This window comes from Bidens hawaiensis, unplaced genomic scaffold, assembly GCF_021521415.1.
Source record: "Bidens hawaiensis isolate Kalapana, Puna unplaced genomic scaffold, B.hawaiensis_p1.1 tig00032923_1, whole genome shotgun sequence".
In the NCBI taxonomy this organism is placed as follows: Eukaryota; Viridiplantae; Streptophyta; class Magnoliopsida; order Asterales; family Asteraceae; genus Bidens; species Bidens hawaiensis.
Genome location: NW_027505270.1, coordinates 17,364 through 36,246, shown reverse-complemented (window position 1 = coordinate 36,246; position 18,883 = coordinate 17,364). Strand labels below are relative to the sequence as shown.

The 18,883-nt window shown below is 32.9% G+C and overlaps 1 protein-coding gene across 1 annotated transcript; it reads right to left on the bottom strand.

Moving 5' to 3' along the window:
• Window positions 1-15,340: 15,340 nt before the first annotated feature.
• LOC143612007 (transcription factor WER-like) lies at window positions 15,341-16,837 on the bottom strand. The gene is made up of 3 exons (XM_077086093.1): window positions 16,273-16,837; window positions 16,056-16,185; window positions 15,341-15,937 (listed from the first exon to the last, which is right to left on the bottom strand). Exons 1-3 carry the CDS (start codon window positions 16,391-16,393, stop codon window positions 15,496-15,498), a joined length of 693 nt encoding a protein of 230 aa, XP_076942208.1. The 5' UTR covers window positions 16,394-16,837; the 3' UTR covers window positions 15,341-15,495.
• Between the last annotated feature and the right edge of the window lie 2,046 nt (window positions 16,838-18,883).

The window sequence follows — 18,883 nt, the reverse complement described above, 5'->3', positions numbered from 1 at the left end:
AGGCATTGTGAATGATTTAGACACTATCACAACGACCTCACTTCACCTACAAATTTTCAAATATAGTATACTAGAGTAATCACTAAACTTTTCTCTTTTTATTCTTAAAGGCCACCACTAATAAATTTTAGTATTTCTTTACACATATTTAAAAAATTATTTTTAACACAAAAAATTTATTGTTGTCACATGAGATACGCTTGCGCCAAATGGCACCTATCCGGCTATCCTTGCATTCTTATGGTATGAAAATTTGTGTCCTTGACTCATCTACCTTAAATATTAGTACTAATAAAATCTAACTTTTTTTATTAGTGTTTGTATTGTTAATACTTTGCCCCGTTTGCTGTGACGAATTGGATTTCGTGAATCACATCTTCGTATCTTCTATACTTGCTCAAGCAGTTTGGCAAACTATCGTCTAATGGTGTAAGCTATTGAACTTTTTTTAGCTTTTAGACATCTAGTACATACCCGTAATTTGTTAGATCTAAATAAGTATTCCTTGTTATCAAAGCGGAAACAAATGTGTTTCATGCCGTCTTCTTTATACGATTTGGTGTATTTGAAAGGCCATGAATGATAAGGTATTCGATAGAAAATTGGCTCAATAAAGTAAAATAGCGTGATGAGAGACATAAGGGGTTTTATAGTCCGAAATAGATCTAGAGAGTTGGCTCTGAGATGGGATAGATGGAAGTCGTTTAACTTGTAACAAAGGTGGTATGGGGGTGGTTATGGACTTATGGGTATATTTTTGTTTGCATTAGTGTCCGGTCGATTATGTAATGTCATTGTCTTTGGGTATGGTTAGCATCTTGCTAAACCTGGTTTTCATGTGTTAATAAATTTCTTTTGTTGGTTGTTATAAAAATAAAGATAAAATCATACTTTAAAAGTATTGTAATGGTACTAAAACAAACAATGTGAAAGAAATAAAAAACAATAAACATACTCATACGGGATATAAAAGTTAAGCAAAATTACATATGACAATTAAAATGGTAAATAAGTACGAGTGATTTTATATAAAAACTAATGACTTTTTAGATAAAATAAATACTTAGAAAAGTTAAGTTTATATCATAATTAATAATGTTAGTATTATGAACATTTAAAAAAAATTATTTGGCAATCAGAACATGTAATGAAAATGATAAAACAAAATAAAAGATTAATAAAAGTACACAAAGGTTAAGTAAAATATATAATAAATACTAAAATGGTAAACGAAGAATGCAAGGTAAAAAAAACACTGATGACTTTTTTTTTTAAGATAAACGGGATACTTTTCTTTTATATATATATAAAATGATTATCTTTTGTAATAAAGAATGATTATATCTTTTCAAAAATATATGATTTTATTTTATAAATATGTATCCATTCGTTACACATTTATAACTTTTGAAATCCTTACACGTTTATAACTTTTGAAATCCTTATAATACATAAAACTAATATAAAATAGAGACAAGTGTTATATACTTAAACATATGGGGGTCATTTCAACCTGATAAGACTATGGGTGGCATAAAATAGTTGATTTTCACGCAACTTGATGAATAATAATTGATTTTGTGCATCACTTGACGCACAAGGATTTTTTATACGATTATGTCTCTTGGCGTGCAAATGAGATGCATGATTGTTTTTCATTGGATGAAAATATTTGTAAAAATAAAAATCAAGCTCAAATTTTAGTAAAATAAGTGATTTTTTTATCTTCACAAATAAAAAAGAAATGATTTTTTTACAAATATGTATTCATTCGTTATGCATGTATAACTTTTAATATCTTTATAATAATAATAACAATAATAATATATATAAATAAATAAATAAATACAATTAATATATAATAGAAAAAGGGGTTACATACTCGAATTAGAGGTGCACAAATCGGTTTTTTTTAAAAAACCGGTTCGGTTATTAACCGGACCGGTTTTTTTTGGCCCGGAAAAAAACCGGTTCGGTTAATAACCGGACCGGTTAATAACCGGTTTTTGTATGTCAAAACCCTAACCGGTCTAACCGGTTAGGACCGGTTAATAAACCGGTTTTTTTATTAACCGGTTTTTTAATAACCGGTTTTTAGGTTAACCGGTTTTTTTTTTTTTTTTTTTAAATAACCATTATTTTTTCACAGTATAAACAAACCGGTAACTACAAGGCAAACCGGTAACTACAAGGCAAAACGGACTGACCGAAGCCATTCTTTGCTTTCGTTGTTAGGGTTCTTTGCTTGGAAGATTAAAAACACATAACTTTCATTTATAGTTTTTACATTAAAAATACAAACATTAAATCGTTATCGCATATTCGTAACTCAAAAATACAAACATTAAAGAATGCTTAGACACGATTACGTGAACAACTTGCTGTTTCTTACTCATTATTTGCCTCCATGTTTGCTGTTTCTTTAACTAATTTTCTTCGCTACCCGATCCCGAGCTATTCCTTAGGTAATCGTCGTACGCGGCTTCTTCATCGGTCATTGGTTGAGTGTGTCCTTTATTGACCTCGTCTTCATACAAGCCCGCCTCATACTCCATTTCCCCCTCGAGTGAGCGTTGATGTTGTGCCCTATCTAAAGAGTCCAAGTAATCCTTGTAGCAAATCGACATCTCTATAGCTGGTGGAGTGAGTCGAGTCCTCCTAATCGATATAACCCTGCCAGAAACAGAAAAAGCAGACTCCGAAGCTACCGTGGAAGCTTGGACCGTTAGTAAATCTTTGGCCATGGCGGCGAGGATCGGAAACTCATCCTCCTTACCTCTCCACCAAGCCAGCAAATCAAGACTTCTAAATTCATCCGGAGTCATGTGTTTCACAAAGTTGGTACCACCATACCTTCCAAGTTCACTGCTTGGGGTGTTTACCTTTTGACGTTTACCGGCGTCTTCCCAAATCATGTAGTACATCCCCATTTCAAGGTCGGTTTGGGATTGGGATTGGGCAACAGCTCTTAACGAGTCATGAATTTGGAAAGACGACCCGTATTTTGTAAGGTAAACATCATACATGTTTGACAAGGTGGTGTTGAAAGCATTCTTTAAAGTTTGGCTATAATAGGGGTTTTGATCGTCGTTTAACTCTAGCTCATCACAAATTTTTTCTATTAAAGCTTCAACACCACCAACATTGATGCAAGAGTTTAACGCAGCAGCACATGTCAAAACAGCGGGTAGTTCTTGAAAATATTTTCTAAATTTTTCTTTCATTTTTACACCCATATCAAAATAAGGTGCACCCCTACAATGAAGTTCACTCAACTTTGTGCACATGACAGCAATTTTTGGTAAAGCAATGGGGCTTGTTGGATAGTAAACCCCGGATAAACTAGTTGTGCAAGATTTAAAAATTTGAAGGACCTCCGTAACGATCTCAATCAATAACCAGTTTCTAGGATCGTACGGTGCACATTTACCCCTACTTGCAAAATTTGATGAAACGCAATTAATGATTCTTTTTGTTGGATGGCTTTCTCAAACATATCACAAGTCGAGTTCCATCTTGTTGGACAATCCCAATTTGGCCCCAACCATTGACAATTAGCTTCTACACAAAATTTTTTGTATCTTGAAAATGTTTTATTGTTGCTAAAAACATCACGTAACATTCTTTTAAAATTGTTTCTTTGCGTTTCGATCACGTTTAACCCATCTTGCACGGCCAAGTTGATAATATGTGCAATGCATCGGCTATGAAAAAACGCTCCATCACAAATAGGTTTATACTTTAATTTTAAATGGCCAACCGCGGCCGTATTGTTGGACGCGTTATCAAACGAAATTGAAAAGATTTTATGTTCAATCTTGTATTGTCGAATGACTTTATCCAAGAGTTTAAAAATATTTATACCCGTGTGCGGGTAATCAAACAATTGAAACGCAACGGTTCGTTTCATCATTTGCCACGACTCGAGGTCAACCCAATGAGCCGTCACACAAATGTATGAGTCGGGCGAACCATGAGGTACCGACCACACATCCGTTGTTAAGTTACACCAGTTTGTAAGTTTGAAAAGTATGAAATTAGTTCGGATTTAGCGTTTTTCCATGCTTTAAGACAATCTCTTCTAAGGGTCGAACGACTTACGTGTTGGTAGCGTGGTTGAACATACTTTTGCATCATCTCCGTGAATTGAGGGTTGTCGAAGTGGTTGAAAGGAAGTGTTTGTTGAATCACAAAGTTTGAAAACTTTTGACGTACCGCTTCAAGGTCGTACGTAAACACCGCTCCTTGATTCGTCATCTCCGGCTGCGAACTACTTCCCGATTCGTCCTTCAAGGCCTTGCAAAAGAGCCTTTGTACATGCGCTTTTAAAGTGGAGTTTGCATCTTTGCCATAAAACTTTAAACAATGTTTGCATCGAGCTTTTTGGCTACCGTTAGACATTTCGCATAGGTCGAAATGTTGCCAAACATCTTGGTTTCGTTTCGTGGGGATGACCCGAACGACCGTTTCTCCCGTGTTCGAGGCACCCATGTTGACGGATGAAGCAGCACTTTGGGAGGCCATGATAATCGACTACGAAATAAGAGCGTATGGAGTGGTAATATGGTATAATTGAGCGTGAGATAACAAAATAATCGCGTATGAAATAAACGTTTAGAGCGTTTGGAGTTGTATAATCGAGTGTGATCTAACCAATACCCAACCTAAACTATATATAGATGTTTGTGGGGGTAAAATGGTAAAAAAAAAACGGTCAAAAAAAAAACGGCCATATAGCCGTTATACAACGGTCAAAAACCGGTTTTTAACCGGTTAACCGGTTATGGAGAAACCGGTTAACCGGTTTTTCCACAACGGTCAAAAACCGGTTTATAAAAAAACCGGTTAACCGGTTTTTCCATAACCGGTTATTAAAAAAAACCGGTTTTTTCATTAACCGGTTTGGCTCTAAAACTTGTAACCGAAATACGAACCGGCGGTTTGTAAACCGGTCAAACCGGTTTTTAAAAAACCGGTTTTCGTAAAACCGGTTTCCGGTTTAAACCGGCAAACCGGTTCCCCAACCGGTTTTTTTGACCATCTCTAACTCGAACATGCGGGGGCCATGTCCTCAAGAAATGGTTGGTAGTTGGTACACAATATATAATTGATTTTTCATGTCACGTGGTGAATAATAATTGATTATGTGTGTCGGTTGACGCACAAGCATGGATTCCATGTGTCACGAGACACATGACAATTTTTCATTGGTTGAGAACGAGGTTCAAAACAATAAAAATTAAACTCATATTTTGGAAAAAGATAAAAATAAAAAAGAATAATTTTATATTTTCACAAACCAAAAAAGAAATGTTTGTTTACAAATATTTGTTAGTCGTTTGTGATGCATGTATAACCTTTCTAATCCTTAAATACATTAGAATAATAAACAAAACTTAAGTTTAAGTAAACTCGAGACACGTGATTACCTGCACAAATATGTAGTCATTTTCGCAAGAAAAGACTATCATTGGCACACAATAAGTAATTCCTCACTCCATTTGATGAATATTAATTAATTTTGTGCGTCACATGACACATAAATATGTATTCTTTATGTCACTTGACGTGCAAGTGAAACACGTGACAAGTTTTTATCCGTTGAAATTGTGAAAAATTAAAATTAAACTCATTTTTGTGCTGAAAAAGTTATTATGATGATTTTCATAATATATTACCCCATCATGTCTTGAATTTTTATTTTGTTCATTTATTTAATGTTTCATTTAAAGAGCTACTGAAAATTTGAATGGTGTATGAATCCCTTTTGACATGTCAACAAATGACTAGCTATTATTTCATTTATTAAATTCTAGGTGAGTTTCCAATATATTGCTAGCTAGTCACATATTCTCCATTAAGAAAAGCCAAAAACTTCTTTGTTGTCGTTTGCAGGGCCGGCCCATAGGGGTGGCGGGGTGGTTGACGGTCATAGGCTCGATACCCCGTTAGGGTCGAAATATCTTTTTATAAAAAATATTTATTTTTATTAAAATCAATATTTATATTTAATGTTTAAACTTAATTACATGACCACTAGCTTGGTCTAGTGACAAATAGGTACTATTCTCAACCAAAAGGTTATGGGTTCAAGTTTCATTTGAGACATGTTTAATTCTATTTTTATACAAAAAAATTTTATACAACCTAAATTATAACCAAGTAAACTTATATAAAAATTTAATTGTTTAAACCAACAAAATACTCCTTTTTAAATAAGGCTCACATAAAATTTCGCCTCGGCCCAAAGTTATTTTTGTTTTCTCTGAACCGGGCCTAGTCGTTTGCATGTATCGAGCTCACTTAAAGGGGGAAATAACACACCAAATTAAGCCATATTTAGGTATCTGAATAATGAGGAAACTTCTGGAAAGCAATTTCTAGCTCTAATAATTTTGTGTAAATACTTACAATGACGAATGGATGTGATAGATTCTTTTGTTTGATATAAATGAACAATTGAACATCACTAAGATGAGAGGATAATTGAACATAAATAAGATTATTTTCAAGTAAAAGGATTCACATGAATGGTAAATGAGTCCCGGATCGGAGAGATGCAAATTTATGGAATAAACACCTTTAGTTATAATGAATTAATGAATTATGATATTCTTAGGTTATGGTGTACCAATTTAAAAAGAGCAAATTCTCAAAATAGTCCTTTTATGGAGAGAGAAACACCAAAATAGCTCGTGAGATTTAGAATTTTCAAAATAGCTCATTTAATCTCATGTATACGTCAGTTTAGGAGATTCCCAGTTAATTTTCGTGGTTGAATCAGATTTTGACAAGTGTCCACCAATCCCACCTACCACGATTTTTTTCAACCCGGATCTGTCTGATACGTTATATTTGAAATCAAATATAACCTCAAAAAAACCAACTGTGACGTGATGTTTCAAGCTGTTTTTATCGGCAACGTGAGTTTTCTAATTTATGGTTTTGAAAGGTTTTTTGAAATTCATCTCCTTGGATGAATTTCAAATGAATTTCAACGTCGGAGACGATTTTCAATCAAAGTTTATTATCTTCTTTTGTAAACCTCTTTCAAAACTTTTCATATCATCACAACCATCTTCTTCTTCTCCCACTCCCGTATGAAGCTGTTCCGATTGGGTTGTTCATCTACTTGTTGGTCGTGAATTCGGTGGCCTTCTCAACCTTGCGTAAATCTGAATATGATGTGTTTATTTCTCAACCTTGATAATTAAAAATTAGTTTCTGATTATTTTCAATTAGTTGTCAATGATGTGTTTATTTCTTGATATTTGTTTTTAGATGGCTGGGTTAAATTGTCGGCAACCAATGTCGAGGATCTGCGATTTGCGATTTCCAACCAATGGCTGGGTTAAAGTGCCGCCAACCAATGGCCGGGTTAAAGTGCCACTTAGATTTAGGTTGAACTAATGTCGAGGATCTTGTTAACGGCGGAGGATCTGCGATTTCCTCCGTTGTGGATGGTAGATGTGGTAAGTTTAATTATTTTTGGAACACACTTTAACGTAGCACATATAAACCGGGTATAATTAAACGTTGAACATATTTTTGAACCATCTTTTACCGTATTACATAAATTTGGTTCATATTTTATCGGGCCCACCAATAATTGATTAGCAACATATTTTTGGGAAACCTTAACGTAAAACATATATTAAGGATACATTTTAACGTGTAACATATTTTTGTTTCATCTTTTAACGTAGTACATAAATTTGGTTCTTATTTTATCAAGCCCACCAATTATTGACTAGCAACATATTTTTGGGAAACTTTAACGTAAAACATATATTAAGGATACATTTTCACGTTGAACATATTTTTGAAACATCTTTTAACGTAGTACATAAATTTGGTTCTTATTTTATCGGGCCCACCAATAATTGACTAGCAACATCTTTTTGGGAAACTTTAACGTAAAACATATATTAAGGATACATTATAACGTTTAACATATTTTTCATCCATTTTTTAACGTATTACATAAATTTTGGTTCTTATTATATCGGGCCCACCAATAATTGACATGAAACATATTTTTGGGAAACTTTAACGTAAAACATATAATCCGGATACATTTTCACGTTGAACATATTTTTGAACCATCTTTTAACGTATTACATAAATTTGATTGAAAATCGTCTCCAACGTTGAAATTCATTTGAAATTCATCCAAGGAGATGAATTTCAAAAAACCTTTCAAAACCATAAATTAGAAAACTCACGTTGTCGATAAAAACAGCTTGAAACATCACGTCACAGTTGATTTTTTTGAGGTTATATTTGATTTCAAATATAACGTATCAGACAGATCCGGGTTGAAAAAAATCGTGGTAGGTGGGATTGGTGGACACTTGTCAAAATCTGATTCAACCACGAAAATTAACTGGGAATCTCCTAAACTGACGTATACATGAGATTAAATGGGCTATTTTGAAAATTCTAAATCTCACGAGCTATTTTGGTGTTTCTCTCTCCAGAAAAGGGCTATTTTGGGAATTTTCTCATTTAAAAACACACTTACATATGTTTTAATGTAATATATAAAAAGGTATAGTCTTTGTTAAACAACGTTTTTTTGTCAAACGTGTTGTTTTTTTTTTGAACGGCCAACTAAGTAACGCCAGGTACTCCGTACGCGGCTCCCATTGGCTAAAGGTAGCCCGAGCCGGCCACTAGTCCGAGCCGGCCACTAGTCCGGACGGACGGAACCCCTAGCGGTCCACCTATTGAGGGATTCACCTGATAAAACCCGACCCCCACGCCCGCCAAACGGCACGACAGCGAGGAGCCGGTAAAACCGGGTGAGATCAGGACTCGAACCCTGGCAAGCCAGGGCCATCCCTCATATCTCCCATATAAATTGGTGGTAGTGAAGTTTGAACCCCTACCTCTCACTAGTAAAGTGAGTACTCTACTATTGAGCGACAACCAATTTATTTAAACGTGTTGTTAATTGGAAAAGGTTGGAACCATTTTTGTGAACATAGTTTTATGCTATAAAAATTATCATTAAATAAACTTTAAGAAAATGTGGGCGTTACAAATATCAATTAATCAGTCATACTGCATGCGCGTGTATTAATTGCATTTTTAAATGGGAACAGTCACAATGGTGGAGTGTGACTAGGAAACGATAAAGGTGATATATGTTGTATAACAACAAAATCATAATTAAGAGGAAAATTTGACCGAAAGATGTTGTAAGCGGCGTGAAGTAGTGTGGTGCCGTTCAAAAGACGGTGATGTTGGGTATTTGGTTGTAACTCTTTGTTAGATTATATGTGTGCTCACTTAGCTTCGCTAAAAGTTTAGAACATATACTCTCAAGTAAGACACTATTGGCGGGCTAATAGTGTCATGTCATAGGGCATGAAATATGAAGACTAATTACGTTTAAAATGGCATCAACATGTAACGGTAAACTACATTATATGTGTATTGGGTGTATAACATAAATTATTTTTCTTGAAATATCTGGGACATAATTTCGATGTCTAATTTTTGATAATGAAGTATTAAAATGTGGGTATTATATATACCACAACATTGACTAGCTTACAAGGCGAGTAGCATACCATTAGCTGCTCTATAATAGGAGTATACCGACCATAAAGTCATACACACCCTTATATGACCATTTAACATCAAATCCATACAAATTGATTAGTAACGTGATCAGTGGTGTGTGTATAGTCTATCTCGTTTAAATATTATGTTTGCAAAATTAATCAGTAACATTTAAAAAAAAAACATATGTGATGTCATTGCCTTTTCATTTGATGGATGATAGGTGATTAATGTTTCCGTTTCCAAAATAGTTATAATTTTGTAATTTTTTAACTATAGACAGATTTTAATAATCTAAATTTTAGTTCTTCACTTCTTTGGTCAATATGATTCATAGTATCAACATGATTAATGACATCATTAACTTTCACTTTTGTGATAAATGACATAATTACTCCAAAATTTTTTCATGCGTGTTTTGAATTTTGTTTACATACATGAAAAATTTCTTGAAGATGTGGAATATAGGTAAATTTGAGAATATCATACTGGATGTATCAGTTGCAACAATGAAAGGTAATTTAGTGGTTTACCATTCAATTCCACGTTACTAGGTGTAGTTGTAAACAACTATATCACGACTTGCTTTAGTTGTTGGTAAGTTGTAAAGTGTAAACTATATCATAGATTGCTTAATAATAATAATAATAATAATAATAATAAATAAATAAATAAAACAAATATAAGATAGAGAAAGGGGGTTACATACTCGAACACGTGGGGGCCATGTCCTCAAGAAATGGCCGACAGTTGGTACACAATATATAACTGATTCTTCACGTCACATGATGAATAATAATTGATTATGTGTGTCACTTGACATACAAGTGAGACACATTTTCATTGGATGAAGTTATTTAAAGCAATAAAAGTTAAAAAAAAAGATAAATATTTTCACAAAACAAAAAAGAAATGTTTGTTTATAAATATTTGTTCATTTGTTATGCATGTATAACTTTTTTAATCATTAATTAACACATAAAAATAATAAACCAAACAAACTTAAGTAAACTATAGACACGTGGTTACATGCTCGAATATATGGGCTCATTTTCGTAAGAAAAGAGTATGTTTGGCATACAATAACTGATTCGTCACTCCATTTGATGAATATTAATTAATTTTGTGGGTCACATGACACACAAATATGGATTTTTTTATGTCACTTGACGTGCAAGTGTAACACATGACAAGTTTTTATTGGTTGAAATTGTGAAAAATTAAAATTAAACTCATTTTTGTGCTGAAAAGGTTATTAGGATGATTTCACGATATATTATCCATCATGTCTAGAATTTTTATTTTTTTCATTTATTTAATGCTCCATTTAAAGAGCTATTGAAAATGTGAATGGTGTATGAATCCCTTTTGACATGTCAACAAATGACTATCTATTATTTAATTGATTAAAATCTAAGGTGATTTTCCAATATATTGCTAGCTAGTCACAAATTTTTTCCATTAATAAAAAAAGCCAAAAACTTCTTTGTTGTCGTTTGCATGTATCGAGCTCAATAAAAGGGGGAAAGAAGACACCGAATTAAGCCATATTTAAGTATTTAAATAATGAGGAAACTTCTATAAAGCAATTTCTAGCTCTAATAATTTTGTGTAAATACTTACAATGATGAACCGATGTGACAGGTTATTTTGTTTGATATCAATGAACAATTGAACATCACTAAGATGAGAGGATAATTGGATATGATGGCTCATTGAGACTATGAGTCTCACCAAATGTAAATTTGTCCATTTGGTTTGAAATAAAGAAGGATCGCACTGTACGTTATGTGGTAAGACTTATAGTATACTAGTACCAACTATTGTGAGAAAAAAACATTTGAATTATATATTTATATATAGAGAAAATATCCAATACAATAATTGCTTAACGCACAAGAATACAAAAATACTTATATTTCATGAAACCGATCCATGAAATCACATCACAAGATCTCGAAATCGTCAATATATATCCAATTAATCATTGGTTCACCGAAATAAACAGTTTTGGATCGTTAATCGATCAGTTTTTTACTTTTCTTCACCAAAACCATTTTTGAGCGTTTTAGTTTTTTTTTTTGGCTGAGCGTTTTGGGTTTTTGGTTGAGCGTTTTAGTATTTTTGCATTTGAGCGTCTCGCGTACGTATCGTACGTTAAGGCATTATTGTACATTATCTCGGCCCTTTATATATATTGTATAAATTATGTTATTGTGATAGTGATTAAACTTCGTAATCTAGTTGTATTAGTGAATAGCACTTAACTTGGAGGGTATGAAGATTACTAAGACTATTAGTTTCACATAGGTTGAATTCAAGTTGTCAATTGACCCCACTTGTATTGTCACTATCGTAGGTGATGGTGATCATTAATTAAGCTATTAACTTAATATCATTGAATGCCACTGGAAGAAATGCCCCTTGAATGTGATTAAAATTTCATGTATATTGATTTGAAATTTGTCTTGTTAGGTTGAGATTTATGAATCTCATTATATTGATACGATCATGATCTATATAAGCTTTGACGCGTTAGAATTGCTACTTGACATGTTCATATCTTTTACAAGCACATAAAATCATTGTATATGTACATATTAATCAAAGGGACGGTGAATTTCGGGGGCATACCAATACGCTGGCATTGTTAGGTGTTTCAGGCATCTAAAAGAACTACCTGCCGTACGACCTTAACACGCTGAAACCTAACGTTTGTGAGTGGTGTACCTGGTATGTACGAGTATGCCCAAAAGAAATGGCAAACTTCATTTTAAATTTTATTTTAATGAATAGGTTATTTGGCATTGTATGTTCTCACACCTGGCTTTATATATGCTGATTCTTTTAAAGTTATATGTTTTCAAGTAAAAGGATACACATGAATGGTATTTGAAATGAGTCCCGGGTCGGAGATATGTAAATGTATGGAATAACCCTTTTAGTTATCATGAATTATGATATTCTTACGGTTATGGTGTACCAATCTAATTAAAAACCCACTCTTACATATTTTTTAATGTAATAAAAAGTATAGTCTTTGTTAAGCACCCTTTTTGTCAAACGTGTTGTTAAATGGAAAAGGTTGGAACCATTTTTGTGAACATAGTTTTATTCTATGAAAATTTTCATCAAATAAACTTTAAAAAAATGTGGGCATTACAAATATCAATTCATCAGTGATACTACATGCGAGTGCATACCATTTTTAAATGGGAACAGTCACAATGGTGGAGTGTGACTTCGAAACTATTAAAGGTGATATATGAGGGATTAATCTTGAATATAAATAAAGTTAAGGGTTTATTATATTATATTTAATTTATTTAATTGAATTGTAGTAGGTTTAAAAAATGTATATTTTAAAGAGCTAGTTCATCCCTAATAGTTAAGAATCCACACAAATCAGCTTAAGATCAAGCATTTAAACACATATCAGCAACATAACTCAACTATGTTTTTTTTTAAAGGCGTCAGAAATATATATAAAAAAAAACAAAACCACGACTAGCAAAAAACTAGACGGGGGAAACAAGGAAAGCGTTATACATACATTAGAGGGTTTAACAACCACTTTGTCCAAGAAGCGTGATACTTGCTTGACCGACCACTATACAAAAAAAAAGATAATTGAACGATGTCATCAAAAAGACGTTCCTTACTTCCTTTTAATTTGAAGATGATGTTGTTTTCTCAGCCTCCAAATATTCCACCAAATGATAAAGATAATCGAACCCACTAATTCTTTCTTCCTTTCCACAACCACGTGATAAAGATAACTCAACTATAATTTAACCTAACTAGCACAACCAAGTGAATATATATACCTACACAAATACATATACGTACATACTAACCAGATTCCGGTGACAAAGACGGGGTTTGATTGGGCTCCGACGGTGTTTGACAACCGACGACGGTGATCGGTGAGATGGAGATGGAGGGAAAGGTGGTGGCTCGTAGAGTGAATGGTGTGTGAAAAAAATGTAGGGTAAATGAAAAAGAAAGAAGATGGGGGAGAAGGAAAAACAAGTGGAGAGTACGATGAAACCCTACCCCGTTGGATTTGTTTTAGATCGACGACCCTGTTATGTCTTTGCACGGATCCTGATATGTCGCCGCTAATAGTGGTGGCGTCGCCGCGATTGGCAACTTTTTTGGTAGTAAGTTCAGTAATGTTGCTTAACAATTAAGGCTGAATATTTATTCATAATTTAATAGGGAAACCTACTACAATATATAGAAACATAGATATTACATCAATATAGCAGGTAGGCGGGCAACAAGCTGCGCCGCCACCCCTTTCTGAATTGCAAACCCTAACCTGCTAAAGACATACCCCTGCCCATTTGGAGTCGACACATTGCTATGCACAACCTGTTGGACCCTGGTTAGGAAACGGATAGCTTCCGATGCCAAGGAGCCAAGTGTATCAAAAGTCCATGACCCAATCCTTCATCACCACAAACACGATATGGATCTGGTATCATACAAAGTCCATGACCCATATACTGTTTGCAATATTCACGACAATCCACATCTTTGCAACATATATCACAATGACTTAGCCTTGGGCCTGAAAAAAAAACAATGAGTTATTATAATCAAACAGCATTTTATGTAATACATGAAATCTGAAATAGTAACGTACCAATAGCAGTAGCATGATTTGAAACTGGTGATACTACTGTTAGTATAAGCAGAAGAGTAATAAATCTAGAACATGCCATTTTCTAGTCTTCTTTAATCAATTTTTGGTATTTCCTTCAAAACTTCTGTGAAGGGTATATATAGGACTTTGCTGGTATAGGATAAAAAATTGAAAAAAGTATTAGTAATAAATGATTGATTCTACGTATAATAACTATAATATAATACTTACAAGCATGTATATATATATATTTAGTTTTCATTATTATATTCATTTAAGTAATGAATCATAGAATTAAAAAGAGTGTGATACACGAGATGCTTAAAAGAAATACAATTAAACAATAAAAATTAAATTATTAAATTAATATATATACACACACATTATCAAATTAAATGATTTTATAAGTTCAAATTATATTTTTATAATGGAATATTCATATGAATACGTGGTATATTCTCACAATATATTTTTTCATAAAGACGACAAAGGTACATCTACTTATTTTATAGGCTCCAATTATATTTTTCTTAATCGAATACCAAATTTTAAATGATAAGATGTTTAATTACAAATAATATAAAGAAAAGAACATCATATATAAAAATAGCATGAATAAAACACGCTTTTAGTAGAAGTATACCATAAATCATACGTACACCCTTCCTTATATGACCATTTAACATCAAATCCATACAAATTGATTAGTAACGTGAGTGGTGTGTGTATATATAGTCTCTCTCTTTTATATATTATGCTTGCAAAACTAATCAGCAACTTTTTTGGAAAAAAAAACATATGTGATATCATTGCCTTTTTGTTTGATGGATGATAGGTGTTTCCGTTTCCAAATGGTTATAATTTTGTAATTTTTAACTATAGACACATAGATATTAATAATCTAAATTATAGTTCTTCACTTCTTTGGTCAATATGATTCATAGTATCAATATGAATATTAGTGACACCATTAACTTTCACTTCTCTTGCAATTAGTTGCTGGTAACTTGTAAACTATCATTGTAGTAGCCCAGTAGGGTTGTTATCAAATTTAGCGTGCATGGCTAACTAAAGCTATCAACGTACAAGCCCAAATTATATACCAAACTGTGGTATTTGGATTGTTCCTTGCAATGAAAATAAAAGCTAGAAGTGCAATAGTCAAAAAGGGTGATACTTTGGATTATTAGAATCCAATTTATGAAGTGACACACACACGTGACTCTTTAGCCACAACATACTAATTAAGAAAAAGTCACAAGATGACTTGGTAGCTAGCTAGCTTTGGCAGCAAAAAAGCTAGGAGCATGAATATCATCCAAGTTCCACAAGCCATCCCATAGACCAAAGTCTTCGTTCGTGGGGGTCTCAGGCACATAAAAACCACCACTGTTGAACAACAAACTAATTTGTTGTTGATCATAAGTTTTGTCTGGCTGTCTCACAACCATTGTTGGAGACATGTATCCCACTTTGTTCTCACTTTCTTCCAGCAAAGATATTATCTTTTCTATTGCGGCTTCATTTTGTTGCATATGAAGTTGTTGTAACTGTAGTTGTCGTTGTTCTTGTTGAAACTTCTGCCTCTTTAATAGCCGTGTTCTAAGCTTTGTTGGTTCGTCAATCACTTCACATTTTTTCTTGAAATGGGTTCGCCAATAGTTCTTGATCTCGTTATCTGTTCTTCCGGGCAGGCTTCTTGCAATTGTCGACCATCTAAATTGACCACCCATGTATATACAAATTGAGTTACTAAAAGAACCATATAATATACTCCATAACATCTAGCTAGTATTACGTTTTTATTTATTTTGAAATGGTATATAAAGAGTACCTGTTTCCCCATCGAGCATGTAGATCAAGAATGATGGTTTCTTCGTGAGGAGTAATCCTACCTCTCTTAAGGTCCGGTCTCAAGTAGTTCACCCATCTCAGTCTACAACTTTTCCCATTTCGGTTTAGACCTGCAATTAAGCTGGTATATATTATAGACATATGATCTATAGCACGCTATATATATAAAAAGTAAACATCAATATTATGTTCCGTACCAGATATGGTAGCGACAGAATTCCATCTACCTTCACCATGCAAGTTGACATGATGAATAAGCAAACGATCTTCTTCAGCAGTCCATGGCCCCTTTCGCCACTTTTCTGCTCCCCAAAACATCGTACTTACCAAATCACTAATTAACTTATCTATATGTGACTCTAATCATCTTGATTAGCCATGTATTTATACCACCACAAACCATCTCTCATATTAGATCTCACCAACACTATTCCCAAACCACTAAATTTACCAAATTACCCTTTGTGCATTCGCTTTAAGAATTATTGAAGGGTGTTATGGGAATTTACATGTTGTTATGGATTAAGGTGACATCTTCAATCTTGAGCATATCACAAGAGTATAATAGTTGATTACGACATTTGGGCCACGTATAACATGGAGCCAAAGGCGTCACTAAAAAAGCACAAGATTTGTTTATTAATTAGGCTAATTTTAAATTAGTCGTGGCTAATGAGATTAGTGCAGGTGTTTACAAACTTACTTGTTACGGTCATAAATCACAATCGTATCTAATAAACTACAATTTATTAATGCTAAATTGGGTTAGTAGTTCAAGTGCCACTACCTCAACAAATAGTCTTCCACATGAACACCATCTGTTCATTTAATGAAAATACATGTGATAAATAAAAACCAAAATAAGACTTGTAATCAACAACTATATACTTCGACTTCGATTTTTATGTACCATAGATCGTGTAAGCTGTTTATCTGTTGAAGTCCTATATACATAAATTAACCTAATAAGTATTGAAACATTAAACATTTATACCCGATAACAATTTTAAACATTAAACAACCATTTAACTCACCCATTTTAACAATATAAATAAATTAACCTAATAAGTATTGAAATATCGCCCCCCATCATTGCTCCTTTAGCTTTTCAGATTTCAAACAAAATAAATAAATAAATCGACGATTTACTCATTCAGCATGCAATAGGTTTTTAAGTACTTTTAGCTTTTTTTAACTTTGTTTAAGATTACTAATCTTATATGTAAAACTCTTTCTATAACTCAAGTAATAAAGTATGTAAGCAAGTGTAAAGTTTAAGATTTAGAGATACGAGTTATAGAGATTCAAATGATTTTAACTAATATATTTTAGTTCTCTCCCAAATCCTTTGTTCGGGTGTTTTATTCATTAGTCGTTTCCTTAAACATTATCAATGTAAATGTCTCACTAGATACAATTAGTGATCACAATCTTCAGTACACTAAGTCAAATTGTCAAGATAGTGTATATTTATAAGTCTTCAAACATTCACTATATCAAGATAGTGAAACATTACAACGCTATATTAAGGCAGTGTTAAACTCTCACGGCAAAGACAACTATATACTAAGATAATGTTGTTAACCCTTAACGAAACAACACTATATCAAGATATTGTTTCCCCTTTCAAATCATAAACAAATGATGAACATTCAAAAACATATCACTAGTATCAAGCTAGTAAAGCCCATTCAATAATACAAGTTTGAATGAATGTAAACTTGAAACTTGTTCTTGAGCATCAAAGTAACTACATCAACCAATGTCTCTTTCAAAAGATATTTACTCATTTTGATGGGTATAGTCTCTACAATTTTTTATGTTGGATAGTTAAGCGTGTTCATATCATTTTTTGTAAAATCTGTCTCTCTTTCTAAGAGAGATGTTTTTATTCTTCTAAAATCTCTATTTTTACATTGTCTTCTTATCATTCAACTTTTTGGGCAAGATATTTCATAATTATTTTGTATTTTGATTAATCTTATTTATACTTATGTAGTTATGTTGAAGCACTTTTGTTTTAGTTTAGTTATTAATCACTTTATTAAGATCACAACATTATCTGGTGTTGTATTTCCATCTTGTTATGTTCTTGCTATTCCTCTTTCTGTAACGCATCCTCACATCTACATATCTTCACTATTTAGATGTATTGGAACTTGGAAGATGTATCTTGTTATGACTTAAGATATTTCATTAATGTTTAGGAACATGCATATGTAATATAATCATCAATGATGAACATGTAACATTATAAGTAAGTTTAATCTAAGTCATTATCAAAACAAAGAATTAAACAACAAATGTTTTTTCTCAAGCGAGCTCTTAATAGGGGTGTTCTTCTGGTTAATTTTTTGGGTTTCAAAATTTTCATGTCTGGTTGTTCAGCTTTTTGGCCAGGAAAAAGTGACTCTCAGGTTGGGTTGTTTGGTTTCGGGCTTAATGTAAAATGAAAAATAAATGTTTTATTCACAATATATCATCATGCTACTATATAAAATATCATAATAATTAAAACATCATATGATAATTTTCAAAAGTCTCAAAACAAACTAACACAATATTTCTTATACCGAATACCCTAAACCAAAACACGTCTATAAAGAAAAGACAATAAATGTTCGGGTTGTTTTGGGGTTTTGGGTTTTTTGGATCAGATTGTTCGAGTTTTTTGTTGAGAAAAAATAACTTGATAACCGACCTATCTAAGGCTGGGTTGGTCGGGTTCGGGTTTTTTTTTTGAGTATTCTCTATTTTGGGTTCGTTATTCACGTACGATTAAAAAAATGCCCCTAGCTCTTAAAGCAC

Excerpts from the sequence above, each read along its gene's own strand:
- LOC143612007 (XM_077086093.1), bottom strand. The coding sequence starts at position 16,393 with ATGTTTTGGGGAGCAGAAAAGTGGCGAAAGGGGCCATGGACTGCTGAA. Across the intron at positions 16,186-16,272 it reads TTCTGTCGCTACCATATCTG|GTCTAAACCGAAATGGGAAA; the intron begins GTACGGAACATA and ends GCTTAATTGCAG. Across the intron at positions 15,938-16,055 it reads CATGCTCGATGGGGAAACAG|ATGGTCGACAATTGCAAGAA; the intron begins GTACTCTTTATA and ends TGGTCAATTTAG.